This window comes from Myodes glareolus, chromosome 2 (assembly GCF_982192425.1).
Source record: "Myodes glareolus chromosome 2, mMyoGla1.1, whole genome shotgun sequence".
NCBI classification, from domain to species: domain Eukaryota; kingdom Metazoa; phylum Chordata; class Mammalia; order Rodentia; family Cricetidae; genus Myodes; species Myodes glareolus.
This window is the reverse complement of record NC_142027.1, coordinates 68,252,390-68,279,304: the sequence shown is the minus strand read 5'-3', so window position 1 is coordinate 68,279,304 and position 26,915 is coordinate 68,252,390. Positions and strand designations below refer to the sequence as shown.

The 26,915-nt window shown below is 39.9% G+C and overlaps 1 protein-coding gene across 24 annotated transcripts in view; it reads left to right on the top strand.

Annotated features, from left to right (window-relative positions):
- Lrch3 (leucine rich repeats and calponin homology domain containing 3) overlaps nucleotides 1-26,915 on the top strand; it is a 108,934-nt gene that overhangs the window by 15,042 nt on the left and 66,977 nt on the right. For all 24 annotated transcript variants that reach the window (XM_048454086.3, XM_048454073.3, XM_048454078.3 and 21 more), the window contains exons 2-3: nucleotides 25,021-25,165; nucleotides 26,499-26,625. In XM_048454086.3, the coding sequence (XP_048310043.3) occupies nucleotides 25,021-25,165; nucleotides 26,499-26,625 (272 nt within the window). The remainder of the gene's footprint in view (nucleotides 1-25,020; nucleotides 25,166-26,498; nucleotides 26,626-26,915) is intronic.

Here is a 26,915-nt window from a genome sequence, read left to right as displayed (position 1 = left end):
TTTTGTGTGTGTGTTATTTTAAGGGTTTTCCATTTTTTTTTCTTTTTGTTGAGGAGGTGGAGATGAGTTGGGCATGTGTGTGTGTGTGTGTGTGTGTGTGTGTGTGTGTGTGTGTATGTGTGTAGTCAGTTCTCACTTTCTACCATGTTGGAGGAGGCTACTAGTTAGTTCCCAGCCACTTAGCCCTGAAATAATCACACTGAAACCATATTATTTAAATCACTGCTTAGCTTTAGCTTCTTATTAGCTAACTCTTACATCTTAATTTAACCCATCTCCATTAGTCTCTGCATCACCGCGAGGTTGTGGCCTACCTGCAAAGTTTCAGCACATCTGTCTCCAGTGGGGGCTCCATGGCTTCTCCACCTCTTTTCTCCCAGCATTCAATTTTTCCTACCTAGCTCTGTTCCCCTATAGCTCTGCTATAGGCCCAAAACAGTTTCTTTATTAACCAGTGGTATTCACAACATACAGAGGGGAATCCCACATCTCTACCACGTTGGTCCTGGGGTTTGAACTCAGATCTTTTATCTTGGTATAGGTGCATTTATCCATTGTCATCTCCCTGGCTGTGGGGATTTTCTTTTTACAGTTGTCAATAAGTCCTTTATTTTTAGTTATTTTTAGGCTTCCTATTAGTTGTAGTTCTATCAACTAGTAATTTCACGCTTTGCTGCAGTATTTACATAATTGTAGTAATGGGTGTTGTTGTCATTGTGAGTATGTGCTAACACACCCAGCTCAAGAGTCACCTGCCTTGGGGGCTGGAGAGATGGCTCAGTGGTTAAGAGCATTGCCTGCTCTTCCAAAGGTCCTGAGTTCAAATCCCAGCAACCACATGGTGGCTCACAACCATCTGTAATGGTTGCAGACGTACACACAGACAGAATATTGTATACATAATAAATAAATAAATGTTAAAAAAAAGAGTCACCTGCCTTGGACATTATTAACTTATGTACATTTGCTTAGAAAATCAATCATGCTTGAAAACAGCCGATTTCTTTTTCATAGCCACGCTTTCCATATATCCCCTGAGTGGAATGCTGAAAAATGTATGTGGGCTGATAAAAAGATTTTAGTGCATATTTTCAAACTGGACTATGAAAAAAAAATGTTATAAGGAAATTTATCTAGAGAAATAAAAAATAAACTCAGAACTACAACTAAATTTATCTCAGAGAATTATCCTGAGCTCTAAATTTGTTTTTAATGACGTGCTGAACTGAGAACACCTATGGCACCAAAGACAGAGCAATGTGTAACACAAAGGTGCTCTGAAAAGAACAGTAGTATGATAACAAAACAAGAAAAATAATTCCAAAAACTTAGACTTGATATTCTTCTCCTGCCGTTTCTTAAAGACTGCCTCCTGTAGCCCAGTCTGACTTCTAACCTGCTGTGTAGTTTGAGGATTGTCCTCAACTTCTGATCCTCTTGTCTTTGTCTCCACAGTGTTGGCAAGCACTCTGCTTGTGTCCCCAGTCCTGGTTTGTTCAAGATAGTTTCATGTGGCTTAGGCTAGCCTCTAGCTCACTACTTCTTGGACGGTCACTTTGACCTCTGCCCTCCTGCCTCCACCTTCTGAGTGCCAGGATTACTGATATGTGCACTATTCCTGTCTTTTAAAGGTAGAGTCAAGAGAAAGTTGTAGTATTTATTATAGCAGCCCTGGCAAGCTTACTATTTTACGGTTTGTTCTTTTATTGCCTCCTTTCTGTTTCGAGAACTGCTTTTTTAGTCATCCTTTTAGATTGATTAGCTCTGCTGGCCACAGGTTCTCTTGGTTTTTCTTCATCTGAAGATATATTGATTGCCTTCTTCTATCCCTGAAGGTTTTTTTTTCTAGATGCAGTTCTGGGGGGACAATTGTTCTTTCAGCATCTCAGAGATACCCCACTTTTTCTGTCCTCATGGTTCACAGTGTGATATTTACTGTCATTTCTATTCTTTCTCGTTTTCAAGACATTTTTTTAATCTTCAGTTTTCAAATGTTTGGATATGACATATCTTAATGTCATTTTTCTTCTTTTTAAAATTATTTGGGGTTTGCTCATTGCCTTGAGTCTCTAAACTGAGGAAGCTCTCAGTTGGTGGCTTTTCCAGGCCCACCCCCCTGCTCTCACAGAATGCTTTAGTCCTACAGCTCTTTTTAGGCTCTGCTCATTTTTCTTCCATTTTCTGTCTTTCGTTCTGAATGGAGAATTTCTAGTGTTCTACATTTCATTTCATTGCTTTTTTCCCTAAGATTTATTTTGTGCGTGTGTTTGTGCACATGAGTGCAGGTGCCCGGGGGGCTTGAAGCCTGTGACCCCTCTGGAGCTGGAGTTACAGGTCGTGGTAAGCCGCTTGACATGGCTGCTGGGACTGACCTCAGCTCCTCTACTGGAGCAACGAGCACTCTTAACCACTGAGCCCTCTCTGGCCCCTCCCTTATCCTGCTGTTAACCCATCCATTGGGTGTGCTTGTTTCAGTTGGTTTATTTTCTCAGTTCTAGTTTCCATTTGTCTCTGTTTTAATCTCATTTCTTTCTGACAGTTTCCATTTCTTTGATGAGGCTTTCTGTTCTTTATGTATTCCAAGGGAGTTTATGATTGCTCACTGAAGCATTTTCACAATGCTCTAGCAGCTGCCCCACCCACTTTGTTTTCTTTGTCACTGTGACTTGATGTTTCTCGGGTGCCAACTGGGCGACTTGAGCTCCATGTCTGGAATGTGTTGCTCAGGACAAAACAGCATAAGTAAGCAAACAGCAGTGAAACAAAACAACCCACGGAACTTACTGCTGCTGTCTCGTGAGCCCTGAGGTCCCTGCTTTTCAATCTTTCAGAGTCTTCTCATGTCTGCTTTATGTATAGTATTTTAGTATTTAGTTGTATTAAGTAGATGGAATAAGGAAAATGATATCTGTCCTATCACCCAGAAGCAAAAGTCACTAACATTTAAAATTATATAAATTTATAGCTTTGATTTTAATTAAAAATGAATTTAAAAAATAATTCACAAGTTTGTATAAATATGATATGACAAGTGAAATACTGTTGTTTTAACTTTCCTGGGTTAATATTAATAAACAAAAATTAATTTTACTTGCTTTCTACCTCAAAATTATCAAGGAATGGCATAGTGGTTGAAAGCAAAAATGCAATATGTAAGCATAGAGTACTTCAACAGTCTGGCAAATTTATAAAGTTTCAAAAGTGTGACAATCATCGTCATTAAATCATCTTCATTCAACAAGGGTGACTTTGTGTTCCTTCTGTTTGATAATTGACCAGCGGGAGCAGTATGAGCAGTGCCGTGGTTTGTTATGTGGCCGTACTACTTTGATATGGCACTCTAAGTACTTGTCCTTCCCCTAGGAATTTTGTTTTTTAGTTGATTTAATATTGAACTGTGTATTTTAGAAGTTTTTTGAAGTTTGTATTTACTGTTTCTTATGAAGTTGCTCAGCGTTGAAAAGAATACCCCATATAGAGAGTGTTTGTGATAGTCTCAGGCCCTCTTCCATCCCCAGTGGTGAGTGCTCACATAGAAAGTGACGATACGGTGTGTGGCTGTTGCATGATGGGCTCTATTTGGTAAGGATGATGTCACCGTGTGGAATGGCCTGAAGCAGTTATTAAAGAACACAAGACTTTTGAGTGCTAGCATTTCTTACTAAATACCATTCTGCTGAAACATTGTATTTGGACTGGAATAAACTTAGATTTTCCTGGCTTCTTACTGAAATTTAGAGAAGTAAATCTTATGTCACACTTCTATAGCTGGATTGAATAAAATATTAAAATATTTTTTCCCTTGGTAAAGAAATATGGGATTAGAAAGGGGAAAAGTTGTCAGTTTCTGTTACATGTACAGAATTTTGAGATTAAAGTTCAGGGATGCTTTGAATTTTTGTGATATGTTACTCAGCTTATTGCTGAATCATAAGATAATGATTATTAGGAAAAACTATAATTTTAAGGATTTTTAATGTCCTTGTTATTAAAAGAGACTGATTACATTTCCTTTGATTCAGACACATTTGATATTTTTTATTATTGTGGTAAAATGCATAGCTGAATTTATTATCATAATATAAAGTAATAGTAATTATTATTAGTTTTAAGTGTATAAGTGTTAGGCATGTTGTCATTTCTGTGTCCATTCCCAGAATTTTCATCCAACATACAAATACTTTTGATAGCCAGGCAGTGGTGGCGCATGCCTTTAATCCCAGCAGTCAGGATGCAAAGACAGGCAGATCTCTGTGAGTTCGAGCCCAGTCTGGTCTACAAGAGCTAGTTCCAGGATAGGCTCCAAAGCTACAGAGAAACCCTGTCTTGAAGCCCCCCCCCCAAAAAAAACCAGAAAAAAACCCCAAATACTTTTGATTCCTTCCGCCTCCTGCCCCAGCTGCCAGTCCCCATTTTACCTAAAGCTACAGAGAAACCCTGTCTTGAAGCCCCCCCCCAAAAAAACCAGAAAAAACCCCCAAATACTTTTGATTCCTTCCGCCTCCTGCCCCAGCTGCCAGTCCCCATTTTACCTAATGTTTCTCTGACTCAGGAACCTGTGTGGACAGAATCCTGCAGTATCTGCCCTTTGTTGTCTGGCATGTTTCACTTAGTTTGTGTAATGTTTCCAAGGTTCATCTATGATGTACCATGAATCAAAATTAAACTCCTTTCAAGTTTCAGGCTAGCCAGGGCTATGTAGCAAGACCCAGTCTTTAAAAAAAAAAAAAAAAGACTGAAAAGTATTCTGTTGCATACATGCAGCACATTTTGTTTTTCCATGGTGTACAAGGTTGTCATGACTCAAGAGCTCAAAGTTGAGTATTACTGTAAAAGAGCAGGTCCCTACAGTTAAGTATCACTGGTACCTAGAACTGAAAATCTGAGGAGCATTAGTCCCTATGAGTGAGAGGGGAAATGAGTACACTTTGAGCTGAGTATATGTCCCTATAGCTGCCTAGCTAGAGACATTTGTGCTAAGAGCAGTACACGCTGCCCAGATGAGAGGTTTAGAATGTGTCCCTTGATTTCTTTTTTGTGCTTTAAGCAGCTTGCTCATAGAGAATAGCTGGAAGTCTGAACTCTTATGTACAAGTGATTACAAGCTGAGCTCAAGCTGATCTTTGTGGGCATAGAGAACCTGTTTGCATCGAAAGTACTTGGATTGATTGGCTCAAGTGAATTTAATTTACCATATACATAGTTACTTTTATCAGGTGTTACCATATCAATGTTCTGATATTTTTCATGAGGATGAATTGAAGATTGGGGTGAAAGAGAGTAATTTGATCTTGATAGGAAGACATAGTGATCTCTGGCACATTCAATATGAAAAACAGACACCAGACCTTTAAAAAAAATGCTTCAAGCAACTTAGGGAGGGTCAAAAATGGTTATTGAATGAAAGGACAAAATAGAAAAAAGAAAGAAAACACACAAAATTACAGACGTCTCTGAGAATAACTTGTTTAAGCTAAATGTTAGCAAACTACTTATGTGTAATTTTTTTCCCAAGATTTAAATTAGAACCTAATGTTTTTAAAGTTTTTTCTTTGCTTTGCTATCTTATTTGAAGGAAGCAGTATTATATCAGTCAAAAATTATTTCTATACCTTATAATCTTCATAATCTCAACCAGAAGTGGAAAAGTTAATAAAAACTGGCTAGAGAGAAAATGCCTTGGCAGCTGGAGCTGGGGCGCTCAGTTAGTGAAGTTCTTGCTGTCTCAGCTGCCTTTCTGTTGCTGGAGGAAACTGTCCTGACAGAAACAACTTAAGGGAGGACAGGTTCTTTTTGGCTCACAGTCCATCAAGACAGACGTCATGGTGACGAGGTCAGCTGCTCAAAGTCAGGATGAAGACAGCTATGAATGAATGCTCCCTTTCATGCAGTCAATCCCACCCTCTTTTAGGATGGTCTTTGCACCTCAGTTAACCTGTGAGTTACTCCCTCACAGGCTTGCCCCGAAGCTTGTCCCTAGGTGGTTCTAGATTCTGTTGACTATCAGGATTAGCCATCACATCCGACCCATGCTTGAGTGCTTACGTTCAGTCCTTAGAATATATGTAAAAAGCTGAGTATGGTGGTTCAGGCTGTGAGCTCATCAAGTGCAGTGGAGGCCAATACAGGAATATCCCTGGGGCTCAATGGCCAGCTGGCCTAGCCACCTAGTTTCATTATGAGCCCCAGGTCCCAGTGAGAAACCCTATCTCAAAAATTAAGGATGGAGGCTAGAGACATGGCTCAACAGTTCAGAGTGCTTGCTGGTCTTGGAAAGGACCTGAGTTCTTTGGACTCCAGGCTTGTCTTCAGAAAGTAGCTCTTAGTTCCTAAAATCATAAAACCGTTAAAAGTAGAAAAAAATGCACATAGCTCTCTGTGATAGTACAGGTCTGTGTGTTTGGGTATTCACTGTCCCGCGCTACCGTCTCGCCAGCAAGAACCACGCGGGACACATAGGATCCTTCTGCAGAAAAGCTTTATGTCTCTTGGGAGCTAGAGCATAAGCCACATGGCGGAGACCCAGATAAGATGGAACCCATCCCTTATAAAGGAAACAGACCCCGCTCTGGACGTGTCTTTCTTGGATTGGTCAACTGCTCCCAGTCCCAGGTGAAACCTTGGGAGTAGTGGAAAATACCAACACATGTGAGCTTTCTAGCTCACCTGGCGGTGCAGCGCCATCTATGGTGGAGAGTGTGGTTGCGGCCTTCTACATCTCCCCCTAATTTTACTTCTTTGCAGAAAGGCAACTCCCTAGGAAGGTAAAGATAGAGGTCGCACTTCCCAAAATGAAAACATTAAAATGGGCTTACACGGAATCTGTCCCTAGGTTCATGACACCTGGAACCTATCCGGCCTGCCCTCTGCCAATTTTCTGGGAAAGGGAATATACGGCAGGAAACCCTTAAGCAGAGCGACTTATCTCTCAGAGAGGGCCATTCTCTGTGCGATGCTCTTCAGCTCGACAACCTTCAGGGCTAGCTAAGCCAAGCACTCCACCCTGTGCAATGGACCATAGTCCTAGGGGTGCAGGAGCTGGTTGGCATAAACCTTACTGCTTTAACAAGATAACCACATATCAAAAGAGGCTCCCTGTTCTAGGGCAGCCAGCGCTGAGCAAAAACCACTTTGTCCCTGTGGCTTTGGGATTAGAGTCAGCAGACCATCCAGAGAAGAAACACTATTCCATAGCATAGGATTGTTCCAAACATTTCCACCCCCACCCATTCTTTGAAGGAGGGGATGAAGGACATAATCCAGGACTGGAATCCTTTGGCCAGGCTTATATCTACTCGCGTGGAGTTGATTGTCATGATGGACCATCTCAAGGAGGACAGCAAATCATCAAAATTCTCCTGCAAGATACAAAGACAATTCTCGGGACAAGTTAGCCACTTTTATAAAGTTCTCATATGGTACACTGGTCACACATAAGGCTGGAGTTTTCCATTCATAGCCCAATTGGGCAAGCTGTCATAAGCTATCCACCTGTTTTTTATTCTACCTCTAATAGATGTATCTATGGTAGCCTGTTGATCCAGGGCTGTAGCCATTGTGGTAGATAACTGATTGAGGGTCTCTGTTTTTCATGGTATAGGCCGTGCTGCCCCAGTGGCGCCTAGGAAAAACCCAGGCCCTGTTTGTTGATATAAGGTTTAAGATTTATTGGCTCCCGTAATTTTTTGCCGGTACGGTGGCCTCGGGCTCCAGAGCCCGCCCGCCATCCAAGGGCTGTGTGCGGCCCTGGGCCTGCTCACTGTGCGGATCCCCGTGTCCCAGGCCAGGAAGTGGCGGCTCCACCCCCAGGCGCCCCTGCCTTCCCCACGGGGCCAGCCCAGTCCTCCCCAGCTGTGTTGGTGGGGGAGTGTGGCGGGAGCCGACACCCAGACCGAGGCAGCACAGGCGGCAACATCTCAAGGTCCGCGCCAGAGCCGCTGCGGCTCAAGGGGCCGATGGGAGAGGCGGCGAACAGGGCCGCTTCCCTACTAGCAAACTCTCAACACCTGTGCCACAGCAAAAGCGGCTGTAAACTCTCACAGATCCAGCCAACGACCCAATCACCCCAAAATCCAAGGGCCCTTCGCATCCATTTCCCTGTGGATCCTGAAACACCAGACAAGCCAAGCATATACACAGCAATCTTTCAGGAGGACTTGAGTTCTTAAAATGCTAAGCAGTTCTTAAAAACTTAAGTCGCACTATGTAGATGTAATACGGTACTGCCTGTTTACTGCATTTAAACCTTAATTGCGCTTTTATTATGATAAATACGACTAGCCCTGCCTGAATTCAGCATCGTTTAGCGTAGCCAAATGGAATCAAAGCCATTTTACCCTCAGAGACCAGCACAGTTTTTGGTACATTGTAAGCCTTCTGGCCCGGCTGCCTGTGGCACCGCTGTGACATCCTCCAGGCCAGGCACCAACCGAGCCGCACCAATTGAGCTGGCGCAACGTGCTCCCCACCATAGCCACAGAGCAAAGCTCCGCTCCAGCCGCCCTCCAGCCCCAGCTGCACCCATTCCGAGCCCAAACCGGTGTACGGAGCAAAGCGGAACTCAGAGAAGCAGGCTTGCTGCTCTGCAAGGACCTCATTTAATCTTTTAGGGAATTTGGGCATCGTTAGTCTCTTTGGCTGCTTCCTGCTGAAATTGGGCCGTTGCATTCTTAGGGGTATACACTACAACATTTCAGGAGGTCTCGGTGATTCAAACCACATAAATCCCAAGTACACCCTTAGGCTCTCCTTTTCTGTGGAGACGAAAACAGAACCTCTTTCCCAAAACATCATATCCTTAGCAGTTTCTAAGTTTAAATATCTTTCTCCTATCCAGTACACAAAAGACAACACATATAACATAACATAAAGCTTTTGACCTTGTAAATCAGCCTTCTCCCCCATTTTTACTTTTTTAAAATCACTGGGAGGTCCTTTTTAACTTATTTTCTTTTCTGTCTCCCCCATTCTTTACCGGAGGGTCCTTTTTAACTTATCTGGGTGCGCGCACAACCTCCCACTGCTGCTCAGTTTCTGATATGCTCTCTGGACTTTAGAGCGTACCTCTCTAAGCACGCATGCCTGCAGTTCTGAATCCTCCTTGTGTCCAAGGGGTCTCCGGTGGTGCAAAGTTCTTCTTTTTCCCGGGTTTCGGCACCAGATGTCCCGCGCTACCGTCTCGCCAGCAAGAACCACGCGGGACACATAGGATCCTTCTGCAGAAAAGCTTTATGTCTCTTGGGAGCTAGAGCATAAGCCACATGGCGGAGACCCAGATAAGATGGAACCCATCCCTTATAAAGGAAACAGACCCCGCTCTGGACGTGTCTTTCTTGGATTGGTCAACTGCTCCCAGTCCCAGGTGAAACCTTGGGAGTAGTGGAAAATACCAACACATGTGAGCTTTCTAGCTCACCTGGCGGTGCAGCGCCATCTATGGTGGAGAGTGTGGTTGCGGCCTTCTACAATTCACTAGAGAAGACTGCTCTGACTTGGGTTTAAGCCAATGGAAAGTCTTTATTAACCGGCCAACGACTACACTGGGTGTTCAGGATCCCAGGGTAGTTCTGAGCCTTTCCCTGGATGAGCCATTAAGCACAGAAACCATGTCCTGGGTTGATATACTCCAGTTAACAAGAGCAGTTGGCCAGAAACAGAACTGCAGGAGCTAAAAAGCAGGTTAGTACATTAGAGACTTTCCCAGAACTATATGGACTTTGATGGATTAGGTCTTTGTTTTTAGATTGGCAGGTGGTGCTGTCTACATGCTGAGTGTCACAGCCTGAATGGCAGTTCCATCATGGAGTCAGTCGTGCTAAGGTCTGGGGCTCTGTTACACTGTAGTCTTAGGAACTAGTAGCAGGAGGATCAGTAGCTCGAGGCTGTCCTCTGCTACATAGCTTGGGCTGAGTGGGAAAGAAAAGACTGTACTTCTTGTGAGGTAGTCACTGATAAAGTGCCCATGTTCCTTCAAGCATCCTGTAAACAAAAAGACTTGATCAGCAGTATTCAAAGTTTTTTTTTTAAATTAACCTTGTATTTTGGAGGCCCAGCCAGTTGTGACATACTTCTTTCTTTTTAAACAATTTAAAACCATACTTTGTTTTATGGATAGCAGTACAGTTTAAAGTAGCACTGTAGCAAAGTGTGGTGGCACATGCCTTTAGTTATTGTGCAGTGTTTTATTCTTTTGTCTTTGGGGGGCCCACCACCCAGCTCCCTAATAAATTCCACACAAAAACTTATTCTTAATTATACATGTCTGTTCTTAGCTTGGCTTGTTGCTAGCCAGCTTTTCTTATCTAAAATTAACCTGACTACCTTTTTCCTCTGGGCTTTTATCTTTATTATTTCTGTATATCTTACTTTCCTTCTTACTCTTTGGCTGGCTGAGTGGCTGGTCCCTGACATCCTTCCCCCCTTCCCAGATTTTTCTTCCTATTTATACTCTCTGCCTTCCAGCCCCACCTCTCCTTTCTCCTGCCTTGCTATTGGCCGTTCAACGCTTTATTAGACCACCAGGTGTTTTTTAGGCAGGCAAAGAATCACAGCTTCACAGGGTTAAACAAATGAAGCATAAACAAAAGTAATACACCTTAATATTCCCCAACATTTAATTCCAGCACTGTTTAAGTTCAAGGCCAGCCTAGTTTGCATAATAAGTTCTAGGCCAGGCAGGGCTATCATAATAAAAACATGTCTCAAAAGCAAACAAACAAAGCACTATAATAGAATGATTTTATATAGTTCTAAACAGAAGAAAACCCCTTCTTCAGAAGTGGGGGGATGGTGACTATAATCAAAATTTGTTGTATTACTACTATGAAATTCTTCAAGAATTAATATAATACTTTATCTAAAAACCCTTCCTTAAAACAGATTTTTAAAAAGTTGCTTTTCCTAAGTGGATCCATAGGACAAATGTATTTGTAACTAGTCATGTCTGATTCTATTGCACTAATAGTCAGTGGAATAAAAAAGAAATCCCAACTTTTTATTCAGTATGTCAAAGGAATAGCACATGTTGGTGTCTTTGGAATGCAAAAGTGGTTCTTGCTTTAGTACACAGAAAGTGAACTCATGTGTCTGCTATGAAACAACTGAGTTGTAGGTAGAAAACCAGTAGCTTTATGTCCTTTGTCATGAGTCATGTGTCCTTTTGCCTGCATTCCATCCTTTCTCATCACCTAATATAGCCCTCTCTTGGTTACACTCACACTTATACCTGTTTACATATATACATTATTGGCAAGGTTACATTTGAGCGAGAACATGAAGTTTTTTGTTCCTGGGTTTGAGCCACCTCACTTAATATTATACTCCCAGGTCCTTCTATTTCCTGAAGATTCATGATAACCATTTTTCAATACAGCTGAATAAGCATTCCACTTTCTGTGTGTGTCACATTTGCATACCTATTCATCTGTTGAAGGATGTGAGGACTGGTTCCATTCTTTGCTCTTGTGAATAGAGAGAGCATCAATAAACGTGGATGTGAAAATATCTTTGTGGTAGGATATAGGGGTCTTTGGGTCTGTGCCAAGAGTGGTATAGCTCATCATATGGTGGTTCGCTTTATAATTTCAAATGTTTCTTAAGAAATAGGATTCACAGCATATATTTCTGGCCCCTGTAAATTGTACCCAACCCCTCTGGCACAGTACTGCAGCTTATATGCCCCTCAGATGGTTTGGCCAGACAACCTTTGGTAGCACCTCAGCATTCCAACTTCTATTAGCTAGTTCTAAAGCCAGTGACAGATATGGAAGCTTTGATGTACCAGAGCTCTGCTTCCAAGAATATCAATTTCTGCTTTGCTTTTCTATTACTGTTTAATATAATGCTTCAAAATTTAGTGGTATAATCCAACAGGAACTTAGTTAATCCTGCAGCTTCCTTTAGTATTAGTAGCTTCACCCCTCCCTTAGTGACATAAAGCATCTGTCGGTAGCTATTCTGCAGCGTCCTTTAGAGTTAGTAGCTTAACCCCTTCTGTCCACCCAAGTGTACCTTGTCATATATTTCTGTTTCACAGGGTAAGGAAATAGCTGATTCCAGAATCAGAGTAAGAAAGTTTTGGGATAATTCTGGAATACTTTGTGTCAGAATGTTAGCAGATGTTGTTGCTGTTCTTGGTTTTGTTTTTTGTTTTTGTTTGTTTTTAAAGATGCATCAGAAAGATGGAGCAACTAACTTGAGGAGTTCCAGGAGCCAGATGTGGGATAGAATGAGCACCAAAATAAACAAGGCTTACAGAGTAGGTTGTATAGACAAGTAAAACTAAAAGTTATACAACCATGAAATGATAGGCTAATAGATAGATTGCTTGGATATTCTTAAATAGTAAAAAGGATGCCATAAATTAAAAATGTTTTAGCCAGGCCTGTTGACTCACACCTGTAACCCCAGCATTGGGGAGGCAGAGCGATCTCTGAGTTCAGGACCAGCTGGGGATACAAAGTAAGATCTTGTCTCAAAACTAAACCAAACCATTTGTACTTTGGAAGGGATGTTACAATCCAAAGTCATACTGGCAAATATTCCTAAAGAACTTTTTTCATTTCAGCTTTTATTTATTATTTCATCTTTTGGCTTCATTTTTTCACATGTTTGTACATGTGGACATGTGTTCATTCGTTATATATTTTTATTTTTCAGCTGATACATAGAGGAATTTACATACTTATGAGATACGTGATATTTTTAATACATATATATTGTATAATATTTAACTTTGGGTAAACTTAGTATCTTAAGCATCTAATCTACAGTAGCACCGCAGAACATCATCTTGTATCTAGCTTGTACCTATTAAGCACCGCCCTCTTTTCCCCTGTTCCACTCCACTCCTTAGCCTCTGGTAACCATCATTCTACTCTCAGCTTCTATGACATCAACTGTTCTGTCTCAGCTATGAGTGAGATCATGCGGTACTTGCCTTTTTATGTGACTTCACTTAACGTAGTGATCTCTAATTATCTCCATATTGTTGATGGGTTATAGGATCTCTTTATAGCTGAATAATATTGTGGTTGTACATGTACCAAATGTATTTATACATTAATTAACTAGTGGACATGTAGGTTGGTTCTTTTTTTTTTTTTTTTGACTTTGAAATACTGCTGCAATAAACTTGGAAAGACAGTGTTGGAGTTGCTGTACTTTATCTTAATGCTTGTTTGGAAATAAATGTCCCCCCACTTCTTCCTTTTCTCCTTACAAAGACTTGGTTCAGGGGTCTTCCTACTTCTGCCTCCTGGGAAAATTATGTTTTCAATCTAGATTATGTAGTATTTCTTCAATCAACAATAACAAAAATAAAGGCAGAGTTGTATCTTGGCCCCTTCAGTATTTCAGTTAATTGGGTTGTAGCCTTATATAGATGTTGCTCTAAAGAGGAAGGATAGACTGGCTTTTATTTTTTTAGTTCACAATTTAAAAAAAATTAAATTATTTTTTATGTATATTGGTGTTTCATGTATATATGTATGTATGCATGTAATGCATGTATGTCTGCACCATGTGCGTGGAGTGTCCTTGGAAGCCAGGAGAGGGCGTCACATACCTCAGGTTGGAGTTATAGGCAGTTGTAAACTACCATGAGGGTACTGGGAATTGAACCCCAGGCCCTTGGATGAAAATCCAGAGGTCTTAACTGCTGAGCCATCTCTTCAGCCCCATGGAATTTTTGTTTCATGCATTCACCGTTTTTTATTGAACACCTGTTATGTCCTTCCTGACAAGTATATAGTATACAGAGCTGAACAATACAGTCTCTTCCCTCAAAACACACTCACTGTTCACTGTGTGACATGGTAACTGCAGTAAACAGTAATTCATGTTTCAAAATATCCAGCTGCAGTGCACAACGCCTGTCTGCGCTCTATGCACTACCATATAGTTCACGAGCTTTGGGCAAGGGGCTGGAGGTTGAAACACACAAAGATACACAGACAGAGAGACAGAGACACGGACCTCTAGTCACTGGCAAGAAGCCCTTTATTCAGTTGCACCACGGAGGCTTATATACCCAACAGTCAGGTGGGCCAACAGGTGAAAACCTTATCCTCTGATCCTCAAGGCCAAGGCAACATGTGCTCGTGAAGCAGAGCTGGTAAGCAACTTTGACACAGCCTTTAGTAACTCAAATCAGAAGGAAAGTAAAGATCACTAGCGGGGAAGAGCAGCTGGAGGCCAGGACCCAGCAGCCAGCAAGGCAAACTTCAGATATCCCACCATAAGAACAATAGGTGAGCAAGACAATGCATCCATTCCAGGATGCACTGTGGAGCAGATCACATTGTGCCCCATAAATGTATACAATTGTCATCTTTCAATAAGAAATAATATTAGTAATAAAAACTTGCTGTGTGAATCTGAAATGACCATTCTTATGCTCTTGAAGACTATTTTAAACTATTGATTTGGGTTTTTTTCTTTAATATGTTTAAAAACAAAATGAATACTTTTGAAATGAGTTTAATGTTGATGATGTGCTTTTGTAAATAAATCTTTTGATTACAAAAGAGATTATTTAAAGCATCTTTCACTGATATATTTCTTTTTTAATATTTTAATTGAAATAGAATTACATCACTTCCCCCTTTCTCCCTCTAGCCCCTCCCAGCTGCTTTCCCTCAAACCCCTTTTATGTCCCCCTCCAATCTCATTGTTAGCCTCTTTTCTTTGATTATTATTATTATTATGTACATGTGTATGTATGTACATGTATGTACAGAGATAACACACACATACATATACAACCTGTTGAGTCCATTTTTGTTGGTGGTGTATACATGGTTTCAGTATACCCACTCTGCTTTGAACAACCAATAAGAAGCTCAGTCCTAGAAGAGGGTAAATTCTTCTTCCAACAGTCATTAATGCCTCTAGTTCATTATTTATGGGTGGGACCCCATAAAAATTTCCCCCTTCCATGTTAACTTGTTTATTGATACAATTGTTCTGATCTTGTTTATGCAACCATTTCTAGGTGAGAGTTTTTCATAGCTGACTTCCTGGTATTCTGCTTCTTACAATCTTTCATCCCCCTCTTCAGAGATGTTCCCAGAGCCATAGATGCAGGAGCTGTGATATAGATATATCTATTGGGGCAGACTCACCATGATTTGTTAATCCTCTGCCTTATCTACTTGTAGTTTCTGTGATGGTTTCCTTTGCTGGAGAAAGAGGCTTCTTTGATGAGGGGTGGTATCTACACTGATCTGTTAGTAAAAGGATAGTTTTAGAATGTAGTAAGGAATTATATTGGTCTAGCAAAGTGGCAGTAGTAGACTCTTCTAAAGCCAGTGAAGCTGGCTAGGTTTCCAATATCAGGCATGATGTCCCTTCTGTTGAGTGTGTCTTGTATCCAATTAGACAGCTGTTGGTTGCTACCAGTGTGCTCCCACAAGATCCATAGACAGCAAAGTCCCAGAATCAGGCATTAGAAACCTTTTGCATGGTTGGTCAGGGTAGTCCAGGTGACTTCCAAAATAATATAGATGATCAGTCTAGCCCTTGGTGGCCTCTCAGGGGTTGAGGGCGAGCCTCTATTGCTGAAGATATTGACACTTCAGATTTCAGATCTAACTTGAAAGCCTTTGCTATCATCCATGATTCCAGAAAATACTATACAAACTGCTAAGGGAGGGAAGCTATTAAATAGTACTGCCCAGCCACACTGCCTGTGAACTAGGACAGTTACCAGCGTAGCAAAACATGCTTAAAGGTGTAGTAAGTGCCACTCACATGCCAGTGGAAATATTTCTTTAAAAAATTGTTTTATATTATTTCCCCTTTCCCTTTCCTCCCCTGCCCCCAACTCTCCCATGTATGTTCCTCACGCTCTTTTTTAAATTCATGGCCTCTTCTTTTTAATGTTACATATATAGAATTGTACATGTGTACGTGTCTGTGTGTGTGTGTATTTCTAAATGCGTAAATACAATTTGTCAGTCTGTGTGTTACTTGTGTGTCTATTTTAAGGTGCTGGATAACCAAGTATTGTGCTCTTACTTAGGGAAGACTATTTCTTTAGTTGCCTTTAGTTCTTTTTGTAGGGCTGAGGGCTCTTGAGCTTTCCCCTTTCTGTGTTAGCATGTGTATATTTGTATTGGTGTTGTTCATGTTCAGGTCATGTTTAGACATCCATGTTGGTAAAACTTCGTGGGTGTGTAGCTTCTGCCATTTCTAGGAGACAGAGTTTCACAGTAAACTTCCCGTTCTTCTGGCTCCACAGTTATCCCTGGACCTTAGGTACAAGACTTGTCTTTCAGATGTATCAGTTCTGATTGGGTTCCACAACTCTGCATTTTGATCACTTGTGAATTTCTTTAATGATCTTTTGTCTGTCACAAAAAGAAGTTTCCTTGTTGAAGGATTAGGGGACCACATCTGTCCGGCTAGACCCTGGAGAGGAATCAAAATATTTCTTTTAATTAATTGACGCTTTCATGGTTTCCCATGCCAAGAATGTTCTTGTATTTGCATCAGGCCTAAATATGCCTTTTTTGCCTTGCCCAGCTGAATAAAATATCCAAAGACTATGGCAAAGATTGGTGTAGTTGTTGGCTTACATCACTGTCATTAGTCAAAAATGGCATTTGGAAGACCAAGGCCACATTCAGGATATGATACAGAGAAGTAACTTAATAGCTTAATTGCAGAGTTGTTTCTGATCCAGTCTGGCTTTTACAGTACTTGGCAATCTCAGCTGGGCTTGCAGTCTGGAAAACAACAGATGACTGGTTCTATTGACAGGGAGATGATAACCGCGGAGGCCTGTGTTGTGTGTAAGTGAAGTCAAGGGGCTTGCTCTAGCGACACAATGTTCTTTTATTGAACTTTACTGAAGGATAGGAAAACTATCTGAAATATTTTAATATAGATCTTTAAATAATTATTTTATGCTTTTTTTTTTCTTTTGTAAAAGCAAAGAAAAAAATAGTGAACATATGTTAGTTCTTTGGTGTGGCCAGTGATCATGACAACTTTTGATGATATGTGATTTGAAGAAAACTTGATATTTGTTCATTTTTTGGATATGTCAAACTTGGGGAATTGACTTACGTTTTTGTTTTTGCATTTTATTCCATATGAAAAAAAGTTCTCCATGAGTGATTTGGTTTGACTCAGAATAGGCATAAGAAACACTAATAAAGGAGATGAAGATAAATTAATGGAGTCAACATACATTTGGACCAAGACAGAGGCATTTGTTGATAGGATTAGGTTTGGAAAGAGAGAAAGAAGGCTGTCCAGAGCAGTGGAAATATAACACACTAGCAAATATATGATGTTTTAGTGATGCTTCTGTGTAAAATTAGTCCTTAGTAGTTAAGAAATAAACCTCTTTTATGCCTGTAATTCCTGTATTCAGGAATCTGAGGCAGGAGGATCTTAATTAAATTCCAGGCCAGTCTGAGCAAGACTCTGTCTCAAAAACTAAAAATAAAACAATGTAAAAACTAAGAAATCCTTTCCTCTTGTGCTGAAATAGGCAGTTTTCAAGCATTTAACTTGACATACAGAACCAGACCATTTTCTAAAAATGGAAATTTCCTGTGGCTGTTAAAATTTACTGTCTTTATTTCCTGAATTTGAATCTTAATAAAATCAGAAATATTAGCTAAGGATTTACATGCACTAACATTTTGAACATAATTAAAATCCTAATAGTAAAAATTTAGAAAACAGACAATTCAAAAAACAATGAAGTTACATCTTTCATGTGACCCTTTTGACTATTCAGCTATTGTGGGTAATGTTGTTAAATATAAACCATGTTTTTCCACTAAAACCCCTGTCAAATAAGGAGTATAGTACACACCTGTAATCCCAGATCCCAGCACTTGAGAGTTGAAGGATCAGGAGTTCAAGGCCAGCCGCGGTTATATAGTGAGTTCAAGGCCGGCCTGGGCTGTCTAACACTGTATCTCAGAAAGAAAGAGAAATGAGGAGAGAAAGAGGGAGGATGGAAGAGAAAGAGAAAGGGGGGGGGGGGAGACCAGATAGCAATAATAGTAAAAGAAAGTAACATACCCCTCTCTTCCAGCAGTTGATAGAAAAAAACTGATAAAAAATGTTGTCAAGTATTGAATGCATGTTACCAAATAAGTAAATGTGGCCTATAGACTTAACTGGAACATTATATCCGGTGTAGAAGTCTTTTAAGACTCATGATATATTTACATAACTTGCTTTTACTGAATCAGAAGGAAATCTCAGCAAATATCACAGGATTAAAATCAGATATAGTCTTTAAAAAACAGATATAGTTTATTATAGTTCGAAATCATTAAGAAAATATAGCTAGAATGTCCTTATATGTTTGGCAATTAATAGAATGAGTTAAATGATAGTGGAAATTCTAATAATATCTTTAAAAATATCCTGATGAAGCTTTTATACTATATTGTTAAAGGCTTATGAGATTAAAAATAACAGTAATGGAGAAAATTTATACCTTTTTCTACTTTTTTTTGTTGTTGTCTTTTTTCAAGACAGGGTTTCTCTTGTTGCCTTGGCTGTCCAAGTTTGCTCTGTAAGCCAGGCTGGCCTTGAACTCTGCCTGCCTCTCCTTCCCGAGTGCACACCACACCATTGCCTGGTGTCACACTATGTAAGTCTGACTGGCTTGCTGGCCTGGAGCTATAAATTCACAGAGATGCCTACTTATGCCTCCCGAATGATTATGGCTTGTTTTTGTTGCTGTTTTGTTTGCTTTGTTGGTTGGTTTCTGAGGCAGAGTTTCTCTGTGTAACAGTCCTGGCTATTCTGGAACTTGTTTTGTAGACCAGGCTCAGATTTAAGGTATGTGCTACCTCCACCACCATAATGTCTTACTATATAGTTGAGGAATTTATCCTGCCTCCATCCGAGATGGATGTCTATCGAATTTGTAGCTTTAAGTGCATATACTTGAAAAGAAATTATTAAAACTTAATGAGTTAAGTATCTCAGTGAATTGGAAAGAAAGCAAAACAGCATGACCCCTCCTGATAGGAGGGAGGTGATAAAGAACAAAGCTGAATAAAATGAAAACCACGTATATGATGGACAGGCTAACTAAGCAATAGTTAATAGTGGGCTAGGGATGTAGCTAAGTGACAGAGTGCTTGTCTAGCATATGCAAGACTCTAGTCCAACCCCTGGTGCTGAAGAAAGTCAGAAAATGCTATGGTATTGTATACTTCTAGTACATTTGTCAAGAAAGAAGGTATAAATAACCAAAGCAAAAGAGTATAGCAGGGGAGGACACTATAGATTCTGTAAAAGCTTATAAACACAGGGCATTATTAATAACTTTATGCCAATAAAATTTAAAATGCCAATAAAAATAGCAAACAGCTAGGCAAGAATGATGATATAAATGCATGTGGTCCCATTGAGGCTGGGGAGAGAGGATTGAGTCAACCTGGGCCTCATAACAAGGTCTCATTCTAAATAAACATAGAAGCAGAAAACAAAGCAAAAACAACAAGCTCCTAGAACATAATTTAAAACTGATTCAAGAAAATATAAGGCGTAAATGATCTTAAACTATTAAAGAAATCCAATCAGTAGAGTGATTCTTCAAGGAAAACTCTAAGTTTAATTGACTTTGCCAGCAAATTTGATGAGAGAAGTACAGTTTTGTCTCACCCTGACAGTTAGAGAAGTTATAATCCCAGTTCATTCGTGATGTTGTTTGTAAAATCTTGAGCTGCTCATTAACAGTCTGGTGTAAAGGATATACAGCCGCGGTACTATCACAAGGAGACTGGTTTGTCTCTTAGTTACTTTCCTCGTTGCTGCAGTGCTGACAAAAACGACTTAAAGACTTCTTCTTTTGGCTCACAGTTACAGGGACAGATTGTGGAGCCGCCATGACAGCAGGTGCTGGAGGTCGCTGGTCACATTGCATCCAGAATTGGGAGGTAGAGGGAGATAAATAAATGGTGGTGCTCGGCTCCTTCTCCTTGGTGTGCTCCTTCTGAGGCCCCATCCTTTAGTAGCGCCACCCAACTCAGAGTGGGCCTTCTCTTTTTGTTAAACCCTCCTGGAAGGACCCTCACAGAATATGCAGATGTGTTCTTTGGTGGTTCTAGATTAAACACATTGACAGTAAATATTAGCCATCACGTTTTACCTCAAGGTTATTATAGAAGTTCTTTAACATTAGAAAATTAACTTTATTCTACATTAATAGAATTAAGGGTTTATGAGGATAAGAATTACACAAAAAGAATAAAATAATGGCATAATAAAAAGTAAAAAGAGAAAATTACTCTTGGGTCTCTTTCTACTCCTAGGAGTTCTTTTTCACATTTTCTTAATGAATCTATGATAAAAAAAAAAGAAAGAAAGAAAGAAAGAAAAGAAAAGAAACTAATAAGGAAAATTTTATATTAATGTAATAAAATATAAAGATCGTATGGTCATCTCAATAGAAAAAGAGAAATTGTTAATAAATTTAACACCATTGCTGATAAGAAAGGAAGTAGGGAGGGAGGGAGGAAGGGAGGGAAGGCAGGCAGGCAGGCAGGCAGGCAGGCAGGCAGGCAGTCAAGCCTTAGCAAACTTAGAGGGTTTTCTTGTTTCATACAGTCAACAAAGAAAATGGTTGAAAATAGAAACAAAAAGATACTTTTACTTTCACTCAACATTATACTGGAAGTTCTAACAGGGAAATTGCCTAAGTAACTGAGAAGCACAGAGGAAGAAACAAAAGTTTCATTATTTACAGGGCCATGTAAATGTCTGAAAGGATTTGTAGACAAGTTATTTCAAATAAAAGTTTACCAAGACTGTCAGAAAATCAACATATGACCGTTACTTCTATATGTGAGTAACAAGTGGTTAGAAGTATGTTATTCATGAAGAAATAGGATCTGGGAATATACCAGAATTTTTGTAGAATCTCTGAGAAAAAATATGAGGCTTTTCTTCGAAGTGTCAAAGCTTTCCATCGCTGAGGAAATGAGCCATGGTTCTAGAGTGAAAGGCCCGGCACTGAGGACCTTCTTCCTAGTAAACTCTCAAAAAGGGGTTCTTTCTTTGGAAGGGTTTCTTGGACATTTGTCCTTTTCTTCCATCTTGTTTGATGCAGAACCTCTTTGTTCATTTCCCTTTCGTATGCCAGACCCACATGCTTTCAGGGATTCTCTGGTCTACACTTCTTATTTCCCTGCAGGGATGCAGGGTTGTAGCTGCTCACTCGCTACATCCAGCTTTCGTGTGTGTTCTGGAATTCACACTCAGGTCCTCATGCTCGGATGGCAAGCACTTTTACCTAATAAACCACGCCTCCTTTTTTGAGATTTTGAAAAGTTCAGTTAAGCAAGTGTAGTGTGCTTATAATCCCAGCACTCAAGAGACTGAGACAGAATGCTGTATTTAAGTCCACCCTTTGTTAAAAAAGCAAGACTAGTCTATAAATAAATATCCACTTGTATAAGCTCTGTGCTTCATTGAAGTTTATTGCATCAAACTTAAATATTGAAGCATGTATTTTATTTACTTTTGTAAATGGATATTTTGTCTGCATGAATGTCTATGTAGCATCTGTGTGCCTGGTGCCCTTGTAGGCCAAATCAGATCAGGCCAATCAGATCCTATGGGACAGAAGTTGAAGACAGTTGTGAGCCACAATGTTGGTGTTGGAAATTGAACCCAAGTCTTCAAAAGAGTCGCCAGGCTCTTTATTGCTCAACCCTCTCTCCAGCTTCATGTTGAAGCACTTTATAATTGACAGTAATAAATCCTTTTATTCCTCCAGCTTTTAAAATTGAATTCAATGACAGTTGATAAAATAATTATTGTTGTACTTTGTATTAAAGAAATTCACAAAGTGATTGTATATAAAGTATTTATCATTAAATACAGAAGTTTATAAATAATTTTATATAGCAATTATTCAGGAAGAAGAAAGGCTATATTTACTCTCTTCAAAATTATTTCTGTGTGAAATTTGCTCTTATAAAACAGCATTTTATGGTCACAGACACTTTGGGCTTTGACTTTCCCAAATGCACACAGTGTCAGGAAGCATTTTGACAATATGCTGTTTTTTCTTAAATTACTACCACCTGGTGGGCAAGTAGGAGACTTCCTTAGGGAGTGTGTGACTGTGGTTCTATGAAGAAACAAGAAGCAGAGGCCTTTGGACAATGATCACAACCTTTTAGCTATCAGAAATGCCTCCAGCACCTTCATACATTGCTTTTGCTATTCTAGTGTTAACTGCCAGTCAGTGTACCCTTGCGGTATGACTTGAGCTTTGAGGAAGAGGAGACCCATTAGTAGATAATGAAAAGTAGTCTTCTTAGCCATCTCCTTACTGATCAGTTGTCTACTTCAGAGCAGCCGAGGAGGGTGTGAATGAGAAAATTGTCCAGAATATGTTGACTGTAGAAGTAGAACCAATGGCTGGGAAAAGTCTAACAAGCAGAACAGTTCTCAAGAGAACAGAATAACATGCTTCTATTTATAGCATAAAATAATTTTCAAATGAGACAAAAGCAGAGGATGATTTTGTAAATCCTCAAAATTGTGACTTAAAAGATTTAGTAAAAGAGTACATCAAACAAAAATGCACAGAGAAGAGCAAGTGAAGGAGACACAGCTGAAGATAGAGTAGAGGGAAAGGTGGAGAAGGACTGAAAGAGCTGAAGGGCAGCAAGATGGGAGCACTCTCTGCCAAGCCTTGGACTTCAGACTAGCAAGATGCTTACAAAAGAAAAGTAATCAGACACTTTGGATGAGAAAGTAATAAAGTAACACCAAGAAATTACTGAGAAAAGCAATGTGCTATACCTATGCACAGTGTTTGACTGTGGTTCAAACAAGATATTTGTAGATATACAGGGAGCTACAGGATGGATTGTTGTTTAAGCCCTCCATCAAGAAGTTCTCTCAGTCAAGAGCTCTCACCAGGAATTCCCAACAGAGACTCCTGTGTTGTCTCCTGTTCCAAGAGAAAGCTCCAGTGTCAGGCACACAGACCGGAAGCATACTTAGATATCTGGCATATCTGGATAGATATGGTAGGGCAGTGAGGCGGCAACACGGCCTTTTGTTCCCTGCATTCCTGAGCGTACTGCTTACTCAAAGCTTGACTGGACTCAGGTTGTTTTTATTTATTTTTTCTTTAGTGAGATGCACAATTTCTGGTTACCTTTCTCCCTTCTCCTGTTTCCCCTCTTACCTCCTTTTTTAGAAATAATAAAATTTATTAGTGGGAGGGCTAGGGAGAGTGGGCACAGGTGTCCGAGTCAGAGAGCGAGCATGCATGTGCATGCCATGGCACACTTGTGGGGGCCAGTGGATAAATTTCAGGAGTTGTCTATTTCCTTCCGTTGTGAGTTCCAGGGATAGAACTCAAGAGTGTCAAAGTTTGTGGGCAAGTGCTTTTACCCACCGAACCATCGTGTCTGGCCCCTAATCTCCTGTTTTGTTGTTGTTGTTTTAAGATAGGGTCTCTGGATACAGCCCAGGCTAACCTCAAACTCAGAAACTTTGTCTCAGGCACGTGGGTGCTAGGGTTACAGACTTGTGCCATGCCGCCCAGATGTTCTGATCCTTTTATCAAGATAGCCATCGAGGACCAGTGAGGAAGCTCTTCAGGTCAGAGGCCCTTGATGCCCATCCTGACAACCTGAGTTCAGTCCCCAGGACCCACATGGTGGAAGGAGCACACTGGTGCCTACACGTTTTCTTCTGGCCTTCATATGGCTGCTGTGGCAGGCATGCACATGCACACACACACACACACACACACACACACACACACAAGAAAACAGAGTTTTTAAAAGTTGATAGCCACTTATGCTCTATTCTATATCCATTACTTCGTTGGCAGTTGTAAAATAGTGATATCCTGTTTTTTTTCTTCACCCATAACTAGGATGCTTTTATTTCATCATCTAACTCTTTGATAGAATATCTAGTTACTCACTCAATGATGTTCTTATATAGGAAAGGCAAGATAAGTGGTGGATTCTTATCAGTTCATAAGCTAATGAATTAGTTTTCTGTCTCTTTGAGGGGTGTATCATTTTATACTCATGTGAATATGGATGATGGATTTGATTCATTGAAATTATTTTTTTGAAAAAAGGTTTTCAAATTTTAGGCTAGGCAGTGCTGACGTACACCATTAATCCCAGCTCATGAGATGCAGAGGCAGACAGATCTCTGTGATTTCGAGGCCTGCTTGGTCTACAGATCAAGTTCCAGGGAAGCCAAGGATACACAGCGAGACCCTTTCTCAGAAAAACATTTTTTTCCTTTTTCTTTAATGTATGTGCATGCCTACCTGCCTGCCTGCCTGCCTGCCTACGGAGACCAGAGAGGTCTGATCCCCTAGAGCTGGAGATAGAGGCAGTTGTGATTTGCCCGGTGGTCCTCTAGAAAAGCAGCAAACATTTTAATTACTGAGCCATTTCTCCAGGCCCTCAAGTACTATTTTTATTGAGGTTCGGATTGTGTCATTGGGAGCAAAGAAGGTTCCTGAGTCTATTTTAACAAAGGACTTTGACTTCTTTGAGAAAGAGTAGGGCGGTGGGCTGAGGAGATGGCTTAGAGAATAAAAGGTGCTTGCGGCCCAGCCCTGACAAGCTGACCTCTGAGTCCCAAGGCCTACTCTGGAGAGTTGTCCTCTGGCCTCCATGAATGCTTCAGGGCAGTCTGTCTGTCTCTCTCCCCGCCCCCCCCCCCCCATAAACCTACTTGGGAAGGTGAATTTTGGGGGAGGAATCCATCTGTTTCTGATGATATTTGGAATTTAATGATACAGCTTTGGTATAATAAGTGACCAATGTTTTAGTGTGTGTGGAAAGTAAAAAGGAACCATTTCCCAGCAACAGTTTAAAGATAAATGTTTAGTGGTTTGCTTGGTCAGTTAATAATTTAAAGTTTATGCTGAACCAGTTTTCACAATAGGAATTCTAGAGAATTCAAGTTATTATAAAGAATACTAATGAATTTCAGTAAAACAAGTTCCAAAGAATTGTCCTAAGCTTTTCTCTTTTGTTTCAGACTTGTCACGAAATCGCCTCTCAGAAATTCCTATGGAAGCATGTCACTTTGTCTCTCTGGAAAGTCTTAACCTATACCAGAATTGTATTCGGTATATCCCAGAGGCCATTCTAAATTTACAAGCTCTGACATTCTTAAATATTAGGTAAGAATAGTACTCCTTTAGAAAAAGTAGTTTTATATGATCTTTAACTTTCTCCTCTCTGTCACTAAGATGTTTACGGTTATTTATGTTACTTGTTCACACCAACAGTTTCTAGTATGTTCTTAGGATATAATAATGGTTTCTCCCATGTTTCTCTTGTTTCTCTTCCCCTTTTATTTTTTAGCTTTGCATAATTAACAGATCCTACTAGCCATTAGCTTAATAGGCTTGTTGAAGTCTCTCAACTGTGGTTCTCCAGTTACATTTTCAAATTAGCTTCTAGTAAATACTAGATCTGATGGACTGGGGTACAGTTTAGCTGGTGGTAGAGCACTAGCCTGGTATGCACAAGGCTCTAGGTTCACACATACACACAGCATTGATGTGTGCATAATGTGAGTGTTGGGTGTGTGCTGAAATGCATGCATAGAGGCAAAGGACAACTTTGTGGAGTTGGTTCTCCACTTCACTTTCATGTGGGTTCTAGAGATTGGGTTCAGGTTGCCATACTTGCCGGAAGTGCCAGTATTTACCCAGTACTGAGCCTTCTCGTTGGACCTTGGACATGTATTTCTAATAAATATTTTGTTACCCAGTTTATATGCCTTTAAAAAAATCCATCCCTGTGTCTAGAGAGATGATTTAGTAGTTAAAAGCTAAAATGCTCTTTTGGAGAACTTGAGTTCAGCTCCCAGCATCCTCGTCAGGCAGCTCACAACTGCCTGTACTTGCAGCTACAAGGAAATCTGCTGCTCTCTTCTGGCCTCTGAGTGCTGCATATGCTGCTCTCTCACACTCATAGACATTAATTAAAAATAAAAGTAAAACCGTAAAAAATAGAGTCTGTTCCATTAAGATACTTTGTTCTAGCAGTTTTAAAAATCATGTTCAAAAATCACACAACTAGAGAAGTTTGTGTGTAAATGTTAACTTTTCTTAATCGGTATGCATAGGAGTAGATTATTATTGAATCAAAAAAATTAAAAGGTCCGTAAGCTATATTAATCAAGAAAAAGATCTTGAAAATGGGGAAGGACTTGACCCTAAAAGAATTATTATGGGATTAAATTTACATAGTAAAATTTCAATTTGTTTTTATACTAATGATAGATATGCTTTATTATTTTGTGTTTCTGATTTTCATTTTTTTTAATAAACAAAAATTCCTGTTACCTGTTTAAAAATTTTATTGGCTGGGAATGATTAAACTGGCAGGAACTCAAATCTAGTATCCTATTTGTTTCTTGTAAGACTTCTTTTTGTGTCTGAAATGAGGAAAATGGAAGCATTTTTATCAGGGGTGTCTGACTGCTCTTTCTCTACTTACATTTAGTCGGAACCAGCTGTCGACATTGCCAGTACACTTATGTAATTTACCATTGAAAGTCTTAATTGCTAGTAATAACAAATTGGTCTCACTTCCTGAAGAAATTGGACATCTCAGACATTTGACGGAACTTGTAAGTTAACATTTTATTGTTTCATTGTCCAACATGTCTGCAGTCTTCTGTATGTTTAAGATTGTTTTAAAAATAATTTTATAGTGTTGGCTTGATGTATAAATAAAAAAGACTTCAATGTACAAGTCTTAACATCTCCACACAAAATGGGGAAATGTCATTGATTATTTTCTAACCAGCATTAAATGATTTCTGTGTTACTAAACTTTTAAGATGTAAGTTAATGATGTAGTTGAGTTTTCAAATTAAAATTTTCATATTGTCAATATTTTTATGATTTGTCTTAGCTG